The sequence below is a fragment of the Petaurus breviceps genome, unplaced genomic scaffold (genome assembly GCF_028583685.1).
Source record: "Petaurus breviceps papuanus isolate PSGF00001 unplaced genomic scaffold, PetGlider_PUasm1.0 90702, whole genome shotgun sequence".
Lineage (NCBI taxonomy): Eukaryota > Metazoa > Chordata > Mammalia > Diprotodontia > Petauridae > Petaurus > Petaurus breviceps.
The window spans coordinates 7,527,212-7,548,161 of NW_027187317.1; the positions used below are offsets into that span (position 1 = coordinate 7,527,212).

Sequence of the window (20,950 nt, forward strand, 5' to 3'; positions counted from 1 at the left end):
CTCCCATGTGATAGAGAACTGAGCATGTAATTAGGAAGATATGAATTTAAATCCTTTCTCTGATGTTTTCTAGCTGTATGATCCTGGGCAAGTCACTTGACTTTGCTGAGCCTCAAGCAACTAACGAAAACTTATCTAATTTGTTATAAACAATGAAATTTCATATATCTATGATGTATTAATAACAGTTCATGATTAGAATGAATTGCTGGGAATGTGGGGTTTTCCTCACCTCCTACTTTATAAGACTATTTAAACAAGACTAGTTTAAATATCACATTCCTAAAGATGGTAGGGTAGAAAATGAGATGGGGGTGGAATAAATATCCTCTGTGATTTTAATTGGTAGCTGGTTTCCATCTATTTCCCTAAAGTTGAACCATTCTTTTTTTTTTTTTTTAAAGCAATCGGGGTTAAGTAACTTGCTCAAGGTAACACGGCCAGTTATTTTTTTTAGGTGTGGTGCTGAGTGTCTGAGCCCAGGATTCGATCTCCAGGTCGTCCCAACACTGGAGCCAGTACTCTTACTCGCTGAGCCACCTGGCCGCCCCTAAAGTTGAACCATTCTTAAACCAATCTATACAGTTATCTTAAAGCCTTGAAATGAGTCCTTCATAACTTTTCTTGACAATATATATTTTGCTGTCGTTATAGTCAGGAAGTTCTTACTGACAGCTAACTTAAATGTCTTTTGCTAAAATTCCCTTTGGCCTTATTCTTTTTTTTTTTTTTTTTTGCTTTTTGAAAGGGCAGTTGGGGTTAAGTGACTTGCCCAAGGTCACATGGCTAGGAAGTGTTAAGTTTCTGAGGCCGAATTTGAACTCAGGTCCTCCTGACTCCAGGGCTGGTGCTCTATTCACTGTGCCACCTAGCCACCCCCTTTGGCCTTATTCTTAGCAAAATTTGAGAGAAGTAATTCACCATCATCTGAACAATATTGGTTTACCTACTTAAAGATCCCTCTATTACCAATAGCCTTCTATTCTACAGATGTGCCTAAAGTTCACAGGGAATCCAGTTTATTGGGAATAGGATAATTTACTTTTCCCTTCTGCTATGATATCAATTAAACTCTCTTATATGAATATCTAAAAGTTATGTTAGCTACCAAACTACAGGATAATACTATGTGTTTGGTTTTCCTATATACCATTTAAAAGAACAAACACCTTCAACATATATTGTCTACTGGTCGTACTCAGTTCTGGCAGAGATACAAAGGTCCCTTGCAATTTAATAATAAAATGGAGACTCAGAGATGATGAGTGACCTATTCAAGGTCACTCAACTAACCAGGGGAAGAGGTAAGACCTGAAGCAGGTACTCAGAGCTTTTTCCACTATATTATTGAGCAAGAGAGTGATGGTGAATTATTGAGATTATTAGGAGATTAGTCTGCGAGTTTGCAGGATCAGTTGTGGGAAAGACTTGAGACAAGCTAAGTAGCAGTATGTACTTAGGTTGGTGGCAGTTGAAATGCTGAGGAAGTCGTGAATCTGATGGACATATTAAAAAAATATCTATGAGAACCTGTGCATCATTGACTCTTAAGAGGCAAAGATGGCCCCTAGGTGTCTTAACTAAGACAGTGGTGGGGAATAGAGAAGTTAGGAATTAGAGTTTGGGGGGAGAGAGGACTGCTTTGGGAGTAAATTTTAATGTTAATGGGGAGAGTGAATATAAATCCAGTAGGGATGGCATTTCACTTTAATGAAGAGGTCAGTTGGGGGACCTGGAATGGTTAAAAGTTGTTTCAGGAAAATTAGATGTTCCTTAGTATCTCCTAACAGAATGTAAGGCCAGAAGATCCATTCAGCCACTGAGAATTTCACAGACTCAGTCTGTCAGCCTCCCAACACTGTTTACACAAACATACCCACCCTTTTGGGAATAAAGGCTTCTTAATTCCAGCAAAAAGTAAACAAATACAAACCTTTGGGTTCTGGGCATGTGATTAGAAAAGATTAATCACAATCTCCTACCTTCCTTTCTTTTTCAGTTGAGACTGAACTTTCGAAGCATATGAGCAAAATCGTCTCCCATAAAAGATAATTTCATTTGCCAAAATGAAACTACTCTCTGTTATTAATGCTGTAATGAAATGGCCTGAAATATGAATCCGTGGTCTTAACAGAAAGGATGCCCATGTTCGCTTCTCCAGGAGTTACTTCTCTAAACAATTACACCCAAGGAAAGAGCTTTATGGTTTATTTTCATCATTGGCCAGCTGAGCTGTGTAGCTGTCAGACTTCCCGGCCCTCCCTCCAGTGACAACCGCATTGACAACATGTTATACTCCACATTGATTTTACAGTTAAGGAGCTGATTGTGATATATAGGGATTTTAAGAATTCAGCTGAGAGGCTGACTTTTGCCTTTTATCATTCCATTAAAATTTTATAACCATCTCTTTCATGTCATTTCATCCATGAATTCTTACTTTAGAAAGTGATAGCTACTGCTGTGAGCATAACTTTTCTCATGTTCAGAGCTTTTTATTGTATTAGCAAACTACCCCAATTATAGTTATTACTCATGTTTTACATAATTGTGGTGACCCTTTCAACCATGCAGTAGCATGCTAGTTGATTTGTATATATAGAATTAGATGATTCGGCTTGTCATTTAAAAAAGCACTAAATTGAAATAAGGTTGGGAAGCCAGTCTTTAACACTTTCCTATCCAGAGGGGCTAATTAGGATACCACTCGGAGGTTTCCCTCCTGAACTGCATGAGTTTAAGGACTGCAACAAGAGGAGAATGAACACTCAGCTAGGCAGGGAAGCTAATAAAATGTATGGTGGTTTGGAAGGGGAGGAGGATTACAAAATTGAAATTGAGCATCTCTTCCTTCCCTAGATAAGAGATCATCTTTAAGGAAAGACTGTGCTCTGTGGGGGCTTGAAGTACAAGTTCATCTCGTTATTGTGGATGCTTCACCTATAATACTAGCATCTTAATCAAAAGAAATAAAAGGCTTACCTTCATCATAAAGCAGAACTACCTGATTGTTGATTCTTTTCCCTGAAAAAACTCACAGTATGATAACTCATAGACAAGGAATAATCAGATAAAATACTTATGTAACCCTTATTAGAAAATGTAGAGCTTTTACTGTTCTTCCATTTTTCCTTCTTTTCCTTTTCCTTCCTTCCTTCCTTTCTTCCTTCCTGTTTTCTTCCATCCCTTTCTTTCCTTCCCTTCTTTCTTCTCACCATTGACATTGCCAATCTAAAACCTCAGGGGATTTTGATTTTTGCAGAAAAATACTGCTACCTTTCAGAAGTTATACTTGATAGTAGATGAAAAAACATTCTAATCTAAATAACATGTTTAAAGAAAAAGGGGGCAGGCATTCCCACTTTGATGCAATAATTGCTCTTGCATGCCGGATAACAAAAGAAAAAAAAAAAAACAATGTCATGGAGACCTTAGGAATTCTCTCAAAGGAAATCAAGCAGAAGGTGAAAACTGAAGCTTAGACCTGTCCCTAGAACCAATTTTTCTCATATGTAAAATGGAGGGGAATTGGGTAGGGACTCTATAGCCTCCAAGGTCCCTTCCATCTCTGAGCCTATGACCCTATGACCTTCATCTGTATTGGGGTCATTGTATTTTTATGTCCTTCACTAGGTTGTATCCCCCAAACTGCCAAAACAAGTCTTGATTCCAGGGCTAGTGCTTTATAGGACAATTCCTCTAAAAAAGGACAGAGGGATTCTTGCTCCTTAGTTATCAGTTCAGTGGCCAATGGACATATGTGCTATAGATCCCACTTTGTAAAATTCTGCTAGTGCTAAGATAGCCCCAGCAGATAATGCAGAATCACAGGATTTGGGCATTCATGATTGCATTTTAAGATTGAAATCACAGATATTGGAAACTAAAGGCAAAAAAAAGAAAGAAAAGAAAAAGAATCAAAGCTGTTTTAAACAATTACTAAATCCAAGTATATCTTTTTTTTTTAAAGATTTTCAATAAAATCTAATGTTCACAGAAAAATCTCATAAATGTCAAAATTGCTGTGGGCAGAAAAGGGGGATATAGTATTTTCTTGATCTGTTGTAGCAATTTATAGATTTCAGGACGTGGTTTATAAGAATGCTAAATGTTCTGGAATTACAGCTGTTACTGATCAGTGATTGAGCCAGATTTGTGTTATTGCACCATGTTCTTGCTTGTACCTAGAGAGCAGTAAAGCCTCAATATAATAAAAAGCACCTGCATTTTAAATGAAATTTCAATTGAAAAACTTAACAGCCCTTCAAATTGCAGAATTTAACGCAGCCCAGTAAAGCTTAAATAACACTTTGCCTCCGCAGGCTGAGGGGTTTGCATTCAAGGTGACTTGATTGTGTCGCATGGTGAAATTATTTACAATTAAGGAATTTCTCTGGAGGGCTGCAGAGTATTTGCTGTTCCACAGTACCTATGCAGGCATATGGTGGGCCTTTTTCAGTATTCATGGAGCCTTCTGAACCTTTATGATAATTGAATCAGTTAGAGTGCTGAGTGGAGCAAGCATAAAACCTGTTAACCTAAAGGTCAGCTCTGTGCATTGTTTATTTATCAGTAGGTGAAAGAGCTAAATCGGCAGCTTCTGTCACAGTCACAGTAAAAAATCACCTATAATATTAACAGGGAGTAGATAAATTGCAAAACATGGATTAGAATGATAAACAGAATGAGGTAAAATATGGAATATATAATGAGAGATGCAGAAAGACTTTACTGGGTTGTAAAATATGCAGGTTGGTTATGACAATGTTATTGGTTATAATTAGTCACTAGTGCTCTAGAAAAATGTCAACAAAAGCTAGAACTTCAGTTCTAAAGGGCCTTCTTGCACATTTCAATTCCTGTGTAATAATGTCCAAAAGGATGGTTTCATGACATCAGAGAGTATTTTCTAAAATCGCCTCTGGTAGATTTTGGTCTCAAAGCAAAATTACAATTTACTTTCTGGAGGAAAATATAATTTAAAGGTTACTAAATATTTGTTATCCTGCTGGAGGAGAAGAAAAAAAATCTTAAGTTTGACTAGATCACTTACATTTCTTCTCCTTTATAGAACCGGGACCCATTGATCCTCCATTTCTTTTGGATGTGAAGTCAAGAACAATGACTCTCAAGTGGCAGCATCCTTCAAGACCCAATGGTGTTATCACCCATTATAATATTTATCAAAATGGCCATTTTCATTTGGTGATGCCAGGAAAGGCCTCTAACATCACGGTGCTTCACTTACGCCCCAACAGTACCTACTATTTTCAGGTAGAAGGTTGTACTTCAAAAGGATGCTCTCTTTCACCTGAGACCCAGGCTGTATGGACTCTTCCAGATGCACCAGAAGGTATTCCAAGCCCGGAACTGTTTTCTGATACACCAACATCTGTGCTTATATCTTGGAAACCCCCTCTTTACCCCAATGGTCAAGTGGAGAACTTTACTATTGAGAGAAGGTCCAAAGGAATGGAACAAGTGACCACACTTGTGACCCTCCCACTGAATCACTCCATGAAATTTATTGATCAAACTATTGCTCTTAGCCCATGGACAAGGTATGAGTACCGAATACTAATGAGCACATTTAACGGAGGCACAAACAGCAGTGCTTGGGTAGAAGTTACCACAAGACCATCAAGGCCTGCTGGGGTACAACCACCTGAGGTGCTGGTGTTAGGACCAGATATGGCCAAGGTAGGATAATTATTACTTTTTTCCCCTCTGCAAACTTACCCTTGATTGACTCTGTGTGGAACAGAGCCATCTACTGGCAAAACTAGTATCTCTACTGCCTTAGGCATTAGCTGAAGAAGGTAACTTTCTGGCCAGTGGCCCAAACCATTTTGAATTCGGTGTCAGTTTTTCATCTGTTCCTGTATCCCCTTAATTATATTGTTGAGATGCTTCCATTTTCCTCACACACCTGAAATGCTTTGAATGTCACAATGGGATGCTTAGCTTAACCACCACGTCAGATTTAAATAGATCAAAAAATGAGAAGAGTTGGGAAAAATAGTAAGGACTGGATTAGTATGCTAACAGAAGGTCCAAGTTACCAATATTCTGATTAAAAAATGATCAAAGAGCAAAATGATTGGCAAATGAAGTAAAAATAGCATATTACAGGTCTATCTAGGAAGTCTTCAATTATTCACAACATTCATCTGGGAATGAGCTCTAGAGGACAGGATAACTACCATTGTTTTGGCTTGCATACAAACTTCATTCAAGGGAAATTAGTGTAACCAAACAGGAGGGAGTTTTGTAGCTTAGAAGCCTCTTTTGTGTAAATACACACATGCTTCCATGGATTCAGTCTTGTACTAATGCCAAAAGCATTGGTACAGTAGCTTCAGTAGCTTGCTCACCAGAGCACAAAACAAAGGCCATTTGCATAAAAGCAAAGTTCATCTGTTAAAATCATTATTTGGGTTTCTATTGTGTTGATGTCTGCCCTTTTGCCTCACACCTCTTCACTAGGGGAACAATAAATAATGTTAAAAATATAGAGTTAGAAGAAATTGATTTAAACCATAAGACGATATTTTTTCCCTTTTTCATTAATTAGCATCAATGAGAGACAGACTGAACCATGCACTTTTAATATGAGAAACATGAAAAGTCTATAGAATTTTATCTTGTTTCTGGATTTAAGAAGAATTAATTTAAAGATTATGGTGAAAATGTTTACTATATCAATTTGTCATGGTCAATTATATTTAAAAATTCCTCAGCACATCAAAAGATTTTATCTCCTGAAGATGAGTTGGTAATCTTTGGAATTGTTTTCCATTTAAAGGAAAACCAACCTTAAAAGGGATAATCATTCTGAAATTTTTTTTTTAATTTTTATTGGTGGGATTAACAAAAAGTTTAGTAGTCTTACCAACTGATAAGATACTGTGTATCAAGTCTTCCTCTCTCCGAATAGCAAAGCTTCAGAATGGGCATATCTTGGAATTTCTTCTTTTTCAATTTGAACAACTAGGCATTATTTCTCAGGTAAACTTTGAAAATGGACAAATCATTTTCATTTTTAGCTGAATGATAGCCATTCATGCATGGGTCTGTCTGACTCAGCATAGCTGCATGAGGATCAAAGGTAGGCAAAGACAATTTGTCAGACTTATTGTCTTTTCCCATTTCCTTTGATTGCCCCCTTCCTACTTTTTACCTCATCCAGTAACAAAATCACACTTACAGCCTGTCAACCTAAAATGGAAAAGGTTGTACTAGATGAGGGAGGCAGAGAGGGCAAAATGTGGATCGTTTTTAAAGTTCCAACATAAATTCTAGGTGTTCCCATGAGTCCCCTGGGGCAATGATAACTCCAGGTTAGGAATCTGAAAGTATATATGACTTGGTGCCTGAAATATGTAGAAATTGTGCACTAGTGATGACATTTTAAAAAATCTAACTTTTATTGGTGTTCAAATTATTGCAGGAAAATCAAAAGCTATCAAAAGGCAGAGTCAGCAAGAATATTCAGTCTCATCTAGAACTTGGTTAGGCATTTGGAAACAGTTGTTTTAATAGGATAATTTCATATTATCTAATTATAAAAAGAAATAACATCTTAAGGATACACTGAAGATTTTCAGAATATGTGGCATAGTTGTTGAACAGAGAAACAATGGCTGACCTGTAGCCTCAAGACAGAAAGCTTGAAGATATTAAAAAGAATATGGGAAGGTGTGTGTGGGGGGGGGGAGGGGGAAGAAACTATTCCTTAATGCTACTTCAATACCTTGTGTATTTTAGTCAAATCTTTGGAATGGATATACTTTCCCATTTGAACCCAAAGCTCCTATTCTTATCTCCAGGTATGAGAGGTTTCCTTCTAAGATACAAGATACCCTGAGATACAGTTAAAATGCAGCCATAATGCCCCAAACTTCCATGTTCTATGACAGTCATGTCTCTTCCATCTCCTCTATCTGTTAGAGAGATTTTGAGACTTGGTTCATGATCATTGCCTAGGATTGCTGGTTTCAATTAGTTGTCTCTTACCTTTTTAATTGCGGATTCCTAGTAATTGGCTGATGATTGTCTTTATGGCAGACATGCAGAAGAAGAGAAGCCTATTGGACATATCTGTCTGCAGATATAAAAGAAGCAAGTACCTTCCACCTGCACAGGAGCTATTCTAGGTGCTCAAGGGAAGGGGACAAATTTTTTTTTATTTTAATGAAAAAACGATGAATTTTTTACTAGACAGACATGAAACCTGCCCTTGAGGACTGGGGGAGAGAGAATGCACACATACATAATACATTCTGAAAAATTGTTATAAATTCATGTGCCAAGTGTAAAGTGTTGTGGTATTGAATCAATTCAGTGAACATAGATTAAGTATCTATGTTTTATAGGACCCTTTGAAGAAACTAAGGGAAAGACAAAACATTTATTAAGAAATGGTCTCTACCCTCATGGAGCCTACTATTTAGCAGGAGCATTGGAAGCATATGCTAATAGTCATAGTACAAAATAGTAGTGTGATAATACCTAATATTTATATAACACCTTAAGGTTTGCAAAGCATAATAGATTATCTCTATTGATGACCTTCATAACTACTGTAAGAAGTAGGAATTATAGTTATCCACATTTTACAGATAAGGATACAATGGCTAAGTGAGGTTAAGTGATTTGCCAATGGTCACACAGCTAGTAAGGATCTTGGGTGGGATTTGAACTCAGGTCATCTTGAATCCAAGTCCAACAGTCTAACCCACTATGGTAACTGGCTGCTTCTAACAGAACGTGATAACAGCAGAAGACAAGTGTAAACAAAATGATTTGTGGTCCAAGGAACCATGCACCATGGAAGGGGAATGGTCTTTTGGGACATATGGGATAAAGTAAACTTCCTTGAAATTTTACTTGAAAGCAAAGGGGCAGTGGTACGTAGTGTTGTAGATTTTCTCTTTAGAAATGGTAAAAATAATGATCTTTTGTAGAGTTTTCTATTTTCCCCATTTAAGAAAGCTTACAAGGTAAGTTTCTCCAATTTCAAATGTTAAGGTATCAGTCGATTCAAATTTTACAAGATACACTTATGTTCAAACAAGAGCTAACACCTGTAGATCTAATAAATTATGAATTAAAAATCATACTGAATTCCTTATTTCTTAAGAAAGGTGTGTTCCCTGAAGATTAGGTATGAATATTTTCAGAAGTCTAAATATCAACCTAAAAAAAGTGTTTATTTCTTTTTACTAAACCATTGGTTTTACTGGTTCTACTCTTGCTAACCATTGCCATGTTAATCATCAAGGATTTGAATATGAGATCATCTTCAAGGAATTCCAAGAATTCTCCTGTCATGGTTCTGTTTTCCATATTCTCTGTCAGAGAAATTAGGGAAAAGAGCACAGGAAAACCTCTGAGTAATGAAGTGTCAAGTATTTGACCTTATGGATTTTCTATTTGATATTGATAGGAGAGAGATTGGAAGAGATGGAAGATATTATTTGGCCCATATTGTTGGTTGTATATAACAAGGACTAGTTATATTACCTTTGGGAAGGATTGCTTTATGACTGTAGAGGCAATAATATGACTTTAGGATTTTAGAGCTTGGACCTTAGAAATCATCTAATGCTTCTCTTTCATTTTTCAAATAAGTTAAGCTGAACATATAGAAGCTAAGTAATTTACCAAAGATCACATAGATCTGAAACCAGAACCTAAATTGCCTTATTCCTAAGTCTTTGATATTTCTAAAATGCTTCACTATTTTTAAACATTCAGCTAATGCTAACTTGGACTTTTTCTTCAGGAGAGTACAGGCAACTTCTTAAAAAGACATTGTCTTTCCTGAAAAAGAGGCTCATTCTTTATTATCAGTACCACACTCTGTATATCACACTATATATTCAATCTGTGTTACACAGTAGAGTGAAGAGAAGGGAGAAAGTTGTTTCTATTTTTAATATATATTAACTCTATCAAACCTGGGGTATATTGTAAATACTATAACAACTTTTTTTTTATCCTGGAGAATAACTTAACATAAAGTTTAAGCTCTTTAAATTGGTGCATTAACTTTTTCAAACTCTTAGGCTATTTTTTTTAGAGGCTAAAAGTCATTGAAAGATATTAGCCTGAACACTTTTTAAACTACCTAAAAATTAGCAATAGTGTTGGAAATATGACATTATTCATAGGAAATTAGAATTTTTGACTACCTAGATTTATACAATTTTAAAATTCTACTTCAGGCATTTATTAGCTAATGGACAAGTCACTCTCTTATAGCCTGTTTCTTCTTCTGTAAGAAGGAAGTAACAATAGTTATAGCTCTTAACTCAGGATTGTTGTAGGAATCAAATGAAATAACATATGTAAAGGGCTTGGGAAACTTAAGAATATTAGATTAGTGTAGTAGGACAACAATAATTGTTATTATTATCACCATTATAAGTAAAGAAAAAAGTCAAATGAGGAAATCCAGAAACTATGCTAGAGGAACATTGTGGAGAACAATATTTGGACAAAGATTATCAGAAAAAAAAATCATACTGTCATGGGAGTACATTACATATCACCTGGACAGGATGATACATTAGATAAGGAGTTTTGAAGGACTTCAACAATCCACACATCTGCTGGGACATCTCTGTCTCTCTGTCTCTGTCTCGTCCACTCCCCAAGATACACACACATATTTTTAAAAAGCAGATAATAAATTAATGATTTACTTTATGGTAATTTCATCCTTCCTAAGAAATATATGGGAGGAATTGTAATTCTGGATTGGATCCTGACCAACCTAAAGGATGAAAATTAAATGAAGTATAAATAATGGGGCCTTGGGCTACAAATGATTGCTCTATCTCAGAGTTCATAACAGAGAAACAAAGGAAAGCTCCATATGGTGTGATGTAAACATGGACTTGAAGAGACAGACTTTAGGTTCAGAGGAAGAATCAAAAGTGACCTAATGGAGTGACCTAATATCTTGCAGGGATAGTCAGCTCATTCAACTTGGAAAGCTCTCAAGAATGAAATTCTGAAGATTAGACAATGGACAAATGATTCCAGTGAAGGAGAAAAAGGAACTCCCTGAGGATACTAACAGGACCACACAGGAAACTCAACATCCAACTCATATGCCTAAAAGATTTGTATTGAGGAAGGAATCTAGGAAAGAAAAAAATGTACAAAAGAATAACAAGATAGCAGAAGAATAATTTCAGGGCCATTGATGCCTGTAATGGGCTGAGGCTAGTGACAGTTGCTGAGGAAAACAAAAATGAGTTATTTTAATCTCTGCTGGCGAGAAGGGGCAATGATGACAAAGAAGGTAAATGATAATGAACAGCTGTGAGAGACTGAATTTCTCAACATTCATCCTCATAAGATCATAGATGATACAGACAATGACCTAAAGTTGGAAGAGACTTATGAAGTCATCTGTTTGAACCCTCTCATTTTATTGATGAGGAAGCTGAGACCCAGAAACATTAAATGACTTATAAGTATCATAACTAGTATCTGTTTTTTTCTTCCAAGCATGATAATATTTATACTAGAAGTAATTTTTTAAATAATTACTTCAAAGAAATGGGGGGTTCAAACCCCAAATAAGCAAAGGAATATAAGCACCTACTTGCCTTCAATGAGTTCTAAGTCACTGGATCCTTGAGATGATTAAGAGATAAGGTACAGAAAGAAAAAGATACAATTGTTGAGCTATTGGTGATGACCTTTGAAGGCAGCGATGCTTTTGTAAAGCAATGTTGGAGTTCTGGAGAAGGAAAGATGTCCCAATTTTTAAAGAAAGAGAATATGATAGAATCTGCAAACCACAGGCCAATGAACATGAATTTGATTCTTAGCAAAAATCTTGAATTAATTATTAGAGGCATAGTTTGTGAGCATTTTTATGGGGAAATAGTGATCACTAACAGTCTGTTCATGCTACATTAACTTCACGTTTTTCTTTGTTAGGGTAACCAGATTGATATATCAGAGAAATGCTATTGACTTATTATACATATAAACACTCCTAAAATATCTTTTTAGATGAGATGGATTGACATAGACTAAATGATAATACAGTGATTTGGAGCTAGTTGAATGACCAGACCCATAGAATAGCCATTAACAATTTGCCATCATGTCAAGGCAGGAAGAGGGAACAAGGAGAAATTCTTGACCCTGTACTATTAATTTTTTTTTCTGTTAATGATATATACCTTATCATATTCCCAATGACTTACTTCATATTAAAGCAACCAAATATTATTTATCAAATTAACCTTGTTTTTCTTGAATTCCTCTAGACATTGGCACATAAATTTCAAGGAAACTTTTTGGCAAACAGTCATCATAAATACCTCAATATTCAAAGACCAAATATGTTGTGTGATAAAACAACCCCTTTATTTGCCTTTCTAAAAAGAACCTAGGAGCTATACTTCTGTTTAGATCCAGCTGTCTTTTTTCTTCAGGTTTTTTCTCTAGAAGATGGCCAAGGTTGATATGATTCACTTCCTCCAATTTCTTGAAGATATGATTCACTTCCTCCATTGCTTGTCAATGAATAAAGATTTCATTATCTGCAGCACCAATAATTAAACTCATTTTTATAGTTAGTTTAAAGACTGTGTGATTCTTAGTATCCTTTATTCCTTTTCCTACTGTTCTTCTACCTTCATGGAAAACACAGACGAGGACCATCTAGGACTCTACTTCTTTATTTTTTATTGGACCTGTCACTATTTGTGAGGAATTCCATTTCCCAAAACAGATCAGTCACTCCTCTGCAACATAGAGTTGTTTGTCTTTCTGTTCATTTGTTTTTGGGGGGAGACATTGAATAGAGTCCAGATTTATTTTAAACTTTCAAGAGAGGTCAAACAAGACAAAATTCAATTTAAAGGAAAAAATAAAAAAGTATATTTAAAAGCAGTCTTTTAGTGTGTAGAGTCTGAGAAATGAGACCTGAGTATTGAGAACTGCTATTAAGAGCATAGAGTCTTAGAGCTGACTGATAAACCTAGAGATGAAATGACTTAGCTAGGGTCACACAGCCAGCTCTCTGTCCCTCAGGACTATAATTGTATGCTAAAGATTAACATGTTGTCCTATGCAGGCTACATAGTGACCCATATTAGACAGCTATCACCCTTTGTATTAAAATGCTTTGTAGATTTAGATTGAAATATACCAACTGGCTGTGGTCAAAAATAATTGCTTTGCAAGGTTGGGATAAATTCCTATCCCTTTAAATTTTTTTATTGGAGAAAGTAAGGCTTCCTGATCTTTAAATGACAGTTTCCAGAGTAATTATGTTCAATCAGTTAATCTCTCCCAGTAGTTTCCTCAATAGAGCTTTCTCTAGTGTGCTTCCTTTCATAGCCTCAACACTGGGATTTGAATCAATGAACAAGCCATTCCTGTATCCAACACAGACTGTCTTCTGAGTCATATCGCCTGCTTTCATGTACTGCCAAGGTCTGGCTTGAACTCTCAGAAGACTCAGGATGAAGAAGGGGGAGGTTGTGTAACATGGATCAATCACATGGATTGTTGCTGTGATAGCTCTTACAGTAGAAGGCCCAACCAGTCCCCAGAGCTCATTCTTCAAGTTCACAAAGAAATCTCTCTCTCTCTCTCTCTCTCTCTCTCTCTCTCTCTCTCTCTCTCTCCCTCTCTCTCTCTGCCTCTCTCTCTCTTTCTCTCTGTCTCTCTCTCTGTCTCCCTCTGTCTCTCTGTCTCTCTCTCTCATTTCTGTCATACACACACACACCTTGCTTTAGATTTATTTGGTATAGCCTATAGTGAGTCACATTCTCTCTGGTTCATAAGAATCCACCTAGAACTTTGTTTCTTCCAGCAGACTCTAAATAACTCAGTAAATCAGTAAGAAAAAAATTGCCATGCCGTTCAGCCATAGGGCAAAGTTTCTAAGAAATATCAGGACCACTGTTAAATCCTGGATGTCTTCTTCTGAAAAGCTTCTGGGCCAATGCTGACCTTTGGGGAATTCTCATTATGTTTTCCAATCTTAGTCAAAGCAAAATATTGAAAATCTTTAGCCTGTTTTCTGTGAAAGGTATTTTCTCCCCTTTCCTATAAGATAGGAGTTCGTAGTCTTATTCAATCTGATTGGTTCTCCTTTCTGTTTATAATTATCTGTACTGTGATAGCATGTTTAGATTGAAACTGAACCAATGTATGTGAGTTTGTCTTTTAAGGTTTCAACATGATAGTATTAAAAAGAAAAAAATGTTGGGGAAAGAATATACCTGTGATCTCTGACATAGGGTTCATTATCTGTTACTCAGAGTTAACTATCTCAAAAGAAATTTCAAGAAATGTAAAGTAATGAAGTCTTACTTGGGTCCATGTTATTAGATCATAGTTTTAGATGTAAATTTAGAAGTCAAAAATTGTCAAATACTTTCTTTTTACATATAAGGAAACTAAGATATAAGGAGAGAAAGCACCTTTCCCAGGGTTACAGTTAGGATTTAAACCTTCAATCTAGAACTCTTTCTAATGTACAACACAGCCTCCCCTAATTGTTTTGGTTCCCCTCCCCCCCCCCACACACAATGATAGTATTCTGTGACATATTTGAGTAAAGTATCTTGTGTGCCCAATAAGTAATTCACAATTAGAAGGCAGTGTGGTGGTATATGAGAAGCAGTGTAGAGCCCAGGACTTCAGGTCACTAGATTCAGGTTCAGGTTTAGATTCTGATGCTTATTAGTTGTGTGACTGTGGACAATCTTTCTGTAAATGACCTCCATTTTTTATAAAATTGAGATAATAGTATTTGCACGATCTTTGAGTTAAAATAAAACCCAAAAATTTTGTGTAAGAGATAATATGAAGTAGGGAGTCTGTCATCCAGTTAATATTTATTTGTCCCCCTACTACATGTATATCATGTGGTAAGTGTTGTGGGAAATGCAGATACCATGAAGAAACTTACAGATCATTTGGAAAGACAAGACATGTGCACTAAGAATTAAATGGTAATATCTGTTAAATAATAACACAAGACTATAATGAAAAAAAGTATCACACAATTGTGTAAAGTTAAATACTAATCAAGTGGTAAAGACAATGATCATTACGAGTTTTCAAGAGATAGAAATCACTTCCTTGGAGAAATAATACCTGACTTCAGAGAAACCTGGACAGAATTATATGAACCAATGCTGAGTGAGGGGAGCAGAGCCAGTAACAGCCACAGTGTGCAAGGGCTGATTTTGATAGACTTAACTCTTCTCAGCAATGTAAGGACCTAAAACAATTCCAAAGGACACATGATGGAAAATGCCAGTCACATTCAGAGAAAAAACTATGGAGTTAGAAAGCAGAATGAAGCAGACTATTTTCTTTTTTGTTTTGTTTTATGTTGTTTTTTTCTTATGATTTTTTTCCCATTCATTGTAATCTTGTATGCAACATGACTAATGTGAAAATGTGTTTATTAGGAATGTAGGTATAGAGCCCATATTAGATTGCAAATCGTCTTGGGGAGGGGAGAAGGGGAGAAAATTTAAAAGTTAATGGAAGTGAATATTGAAAACTAAAAATAAATAATTTAATTTAAGAAAAGAAATAATACGTGAAACGTGCCTTGAAATATTAGTAAGAAATTATTAGTAAGAAATTAGTAAGAAATATTAGTAAGGCAGGCAGAATATGCTTGGATTATTTGTAAGACTAGGAGAGACCAATTGGGCTGGAACACTTGGGGAAAAGGGATAAGGGAGTGAGAAAGTTGCTTGGAAGTGTGTTCATTTATTCATGTCATTCAAACCTGTTCATTTTGTGAGCCTATTACATACAAGGCACTGTGCTAAGAGCTATGTATGATAGAAAGTTGAATACTATACACCCTTTGCCTTGGAAGGGGAGGGGGGACTTTTACCATCTAGGGAGGGAAATTAGACAAGTATAATAGCAACTGTGCTTCAAGACAAAATTGAAATACCTAATGAAGACATACATTCAAAAAAATTTGATATGCTTTGAGATTTTGAAAGAGAGAAATTATAGCCAATTAGAGGAATCAGGAAAGACTCCAAGAATGGAGGAGGGGATAGCTAAGCCCCCAAACTAATTCCAGAATGATTACTGGAGTTTCAGGTAAAAGTTTAGCAACAAACAATAAATTTAGTCCCAATTTGTATCATTTGCCCACTTCTGAGGTATAAATGTTCATGCTGAAAATTTAACAATCAGCTCTCAAAAAGCTGGCTCCAACATGGCCATGCCTATAATTTTCTTCCTTATCTCCACCTTATGGTTTCCCTCTCTTTATTCAGGTTTCAACTTCTCCAAGAAGCCTATTCCTCACACTTTATCTGTGAGATTATCTGCCTTTTTTCTTTTATACCTCTCGTTTTCGCAGAGCTGCTTGAATGTTGTCTCCCTAGACCCAAGGAATATTCTTACTTATCAGAAAATTGCCTGTTCTTTTAATGCACTCTAGACATCCATTGTCCTTGAGAACTGGTTATATCTTGTGGTCTTTTTACTATAGTACTTTACTTTTTTCCCAAAAGTACTCAGTGTTCATCTTAAAAAAGTTTCAATAACTGAATTATTCAACGTCTTCCAAAATCTGAAAACATTGTCTGGTTTTATTGAATACAACAACAATAGTATTGCAATTTACAATCCACAGGAACAATGTGAGATAAAGGATTCTGGTGCTTTAGGTAATTGAGTTGTAAACGAGCAAACCTTCAAATCCTGTGGCTGCCCTATTGATGCATGGGGATGTGTGAATTTTCTCCATGTGTTTACTCAGTGTTCTTTGACACACCCACAGTGGAGATGAATCGCTAAGGTGCCGTGTATTTGACAGTCCTAGAACATGTTGAGATGGAAAGCCAGATCAAGGAAATAACATTTCATTTAGTTCATGGTGTACTGTTAATTGATCCAAAGTCATTCATTACGGTTCAGGAGCAAAGATACTATAGCAAGTGGATACTTAAAAGGTGATTTCATTAGAAGAAGAAAGACATGACAGAGCATATCTCCAAGTTTTGGGAAATTAAATTGTCCTCTTTCTTCCATAGTATGCCTATGCTTATTTTAAACATTTCTTTCCATACAGGTCATTTGGAGTCCCCCTCTCATTCCAAATGGAGACATACTCAGCTATGAAGTCTGCATGCCAGACCCAAGAATTATAGTTACCCCCAGCAGTAATACCTCAATATTTAGTCAAATAATGACCCAACTCATTCCTTTCACTAACTATTCAGTCACCATAATGGCTTGCTCAGGAGGAGGGGGACATTTTGGAGGATGTACAGAGAGTTTGCCTACTTATATCACAACCCAACCCACGCTGCCTCAGGGTATTAATCCTTTGTCATTGACACCAGTGAGTGAGTCCTATATTGGAGTTTCTTGGCAGCCACCCAGTAGGCCAAATGGACCTCAATTGAGGTAAGTGATTTTAGTATTAATTTATCTAAATATGTTATTTCTAGAGAAACAAGTATCAAAATGCCTTTATTTGTAGATGTTTCACATCTTGTGCTTGAAGTGATATGGCACTATAATTATAATAGTTAACGTTCATTTTATAATACTGTGAATACCTAGGTTCACTCAGTGCAGCAACTATCTTTTTCACCATATAAATGCCTATTCCTAATTTTAAAAAAAGTATTTTGTTATACTTTATTAATCAAGTTAACATACTAAATACTAGTTTAAATGTTAATTTCATATGGTTAAATTTATAAGGATAGAAATAAAATTTGCAATTACAATGTGGGGAAAGTATAGCTAGACAGTTGTTGGCCTGAGAAAGATCTGGATGTGACTTCTAAGTTTAATATGATATAGCAGTAAAAAAAAAAATAAGGTAACATTAGGCTGTACTATGAGAGCCATAAGGTCCAAGCAAGTTATTGATGATAATTAAAAATGGTATATAAATGAAAATATAGATGTAGATTATAATAATTTAGGTATGTGATTTTATTGTGAAATGCAGCTGGTGTTAGTCAATTGCCATAATAAGGATACTTAAAAAGACTAAAAATCTCCTTAGTTATTAGATACTTGATTTACTTGTCAAATATATGACAGCTAAAGGCAATACCAGTTTTTAAACTCTTTAAAATATATTGGAGAATAATAATGAAAAATTATGATCAATATCTCTTCATAAAACAGAAAAATGGTGGATGGTAAAATAAGTATAAAGAATATTTGTTGATTAGCTCAAATAATCAGTCATCCTGAGGGTATATAAGGATAAAAATGGAGGGAAAAACAGAGGGGAAAGAAAAAAGAGAAGAAAAATGGAAAAAATCTGCAAATTATTTTTTTGTCATGAAGGAAAAGTGAGTTTTACAACATTTATATTCTAACCACACAGCCCTTAATATGCTCATAGAAGAAACAGAAATGACACTAAAGAGAAAAAAAGGTGAAACGTAATAGATTAGACCCAATGTATATGGAGAATTATACTATAAGTAATACAATTGTAAAGGCATTGAAAGACTGATTCATATCTGAAGGAGGTAAAGTTGTCAAAAGCATGGAAAAATTTTACACCTTATTGCTACTGAAAAGGAGACTTAGAACACAACAAAAATTACCAAATATATGCCTACTTTCCCATTTTTTATGATAATAATCTATATAGGCATTGGGGATATACTTGATGAAGCTATCAATAAAGACAAAAGAAAAGCAGTTTTTCCTAAGTGATATTACTTAATATTGATATTACTTGAGTAATATTTATCAAAACATATCTATATATACATATTTTTTTTGTTTTACACACACACACACACTATTATTCTGGCACAAACTGAAGTTCTTTCACTGTTTTGCTGACCATTCTCTAGATATTCTCAAGATTATCAAAGTTCTCCCTCAAATAAGGCACCCAGAAATCAATAAAGTATTCCAGTTTTGTTCTAAGTCTGACTACATTTGAACTATAATTTCTAGACATTCAAAATATTTACATACTCAAATATATTTAGAGATATAGATGTTGAGAGAGAGGGAGATAGAGAAAGAGAAGGCAGATGGGTGGTGCAGTGTTTAGACTGCTAGCCCTGGATTCAGCAGAACCCAAGTTCAAATGTGACCTCAGATACTTTCTAGTTGCATGACCCTGGGCAAATCACTTAATCCTGTTAGCCTCAGTTTTCTCATCTATAAAGCAAATTGTAGAAGGAAATAGCAAACCACTCCAGTATCTTTGCCAAGAAAACCCCAAATGGAGTCACAAAGAGTCAAACATGACTAATGGACAAAAACAACTTCTCTCTGTATAAAATAATGAGAATCAGTATATATCTATATTTATATCTCTGTGTGTATATATTTAAATGTATATATATGTATACACGCATATGTATACATACGTACATCTAAAATACATTCAATTATTTCATAAGTCACACAAAAGAGCCACAAGCTATCTCCATTTCATACATCAAGATTTCTTGAAAGGTATATTAAAATGAATAACATTATTTTATGACTCTCTACTCATACATATTAGATGAAGTATAAAGCAGGGAGATATATGCTTCACTGGCATTGAGGTTATCTAATGCAGAGCCCATACCAAAAAGGGATTTTGTATAGAAAGAAGGTAAAGCTCTCCAGATGCTGCTTTTTGTGGATGACATTGTGGTATGGCAATGTTATAGAACCACATGAAAATCTATAACTTCTCATAAATGTATACTGTAACCATCCACAGAGGAAAATCAAGAGGATGAAAAATATATATTGTTCAGGTGTTGGTATGGAGTTTTATATTAGTTGGGCAATCTACAGAGTGCATTCATCAGTGTGTATGTGTGTGTACACAAACACTAAAAAAAAACTGCCTATATAAAATTAAATGAGAAGAGGAAAGTGTAATGGATTGCCTTTGAGAAATTATAAAACTATTAGAATAACCTTAAATTTTTCCTTTAAATGCAGGCCCATATTTTAATACCAATATTTACCAGAGTTATATGACTCCAAGTCACAGAATTTTTCTCTAAGTAACAGTGTCTAAAAATTAATATTGCACTAACTACAATGGAGAGGTTCATACCAAGTGTGAGGAGCCTGTAACACATTACAAATCTAGAACTCCAAAGAAGAGGCAATTTAAAAGGTGTCATCAGAGAAGTGTATGGTTGAAAAGAAAGATAGGCTGGTCACAAGGCAAGAGTTAGAGATAATTGTTTGACAGCCTGAGTACACTGGGATCCTCATGATGTTAGGAGAAAGTGAAGAGAGTCTCAATTTAAGAGGTGGATGCCCTGTGGGGAACTAGTTAGAAGACAAGAGTCACAATGAGATGATAAGGAATAGACAGGTTGTCACCTACAACATTGGATGGACTATCCACTGGATGAGGATGTAGGCCCATTTGAATGTGTGAGCAATTTGAATGTTTAGGAATTAGGGAGTTATAGTTCCAATATATTCTTCCTTGATCAGAACACAACTGGTATACTGTGCTCAATTCTGGTTGCCACAGTTGAGGAAGGACATTGCTAATCTTGAGAATATCCAGAGAAGGGCGATCAAAATGGTAAAAGGAAGTTCAGTTTATGACACAGGAGGAGCATTTTAAGGAACTGGGGATATTTTAACATGGAGTAGACTTGTGTAGGTAATGGGAGGCAGGGAGGAAGGTGTCTTCAAGGATTTGAAGGATTGAAGGGGATAATAGGGGAAGAGGATTGAAATTGTTGTGCTTACTCCCCAAAGGCAAAACTGGTAGCATTGAGGGGAAATTGTGATGAGGCAAATTTAACCTTCAAATTAGGAAACACTACCTAACAATTATAGCTAGCTAAAGTGTGGCTTATGCAAAGTATATTTCCCTTCATTGAAGATCTCCAAGGAAAAGTCACTTGTCAGTTTGTGGTAGGGAAGTCCTTTTTTCTCATGTATGAGTTATATTAGACAGTTT

The 20,950-nt window shown here is 35.6% G+C and overlaps 1 protein-coding gene across 1 annotated transcript in view; it reads left to right on the forward strand.

Annotated features, from left to right (window-relative positions):
* Positions 1-20,950, forward strand: part of USH2A (usherin) — a 1,033,591-nt gene that overhangs the window by 662,250 nt on the left and 350,391 nt on the right. Inside the window, exons 41-42 of the mRNA XM_069066041.1 lie at positions 5,072-5,700; positions 17,102-17,439. Of these exons, the coding sequence (XP_068922142.1) occupies positions 5,072-5,700; positions 17,102-17,439 (967 nt within the window). The remainder of the gene's footprint in view (positions 1-5,071; positions 5,701-17,101; positions 17,440-20,950) is intronic.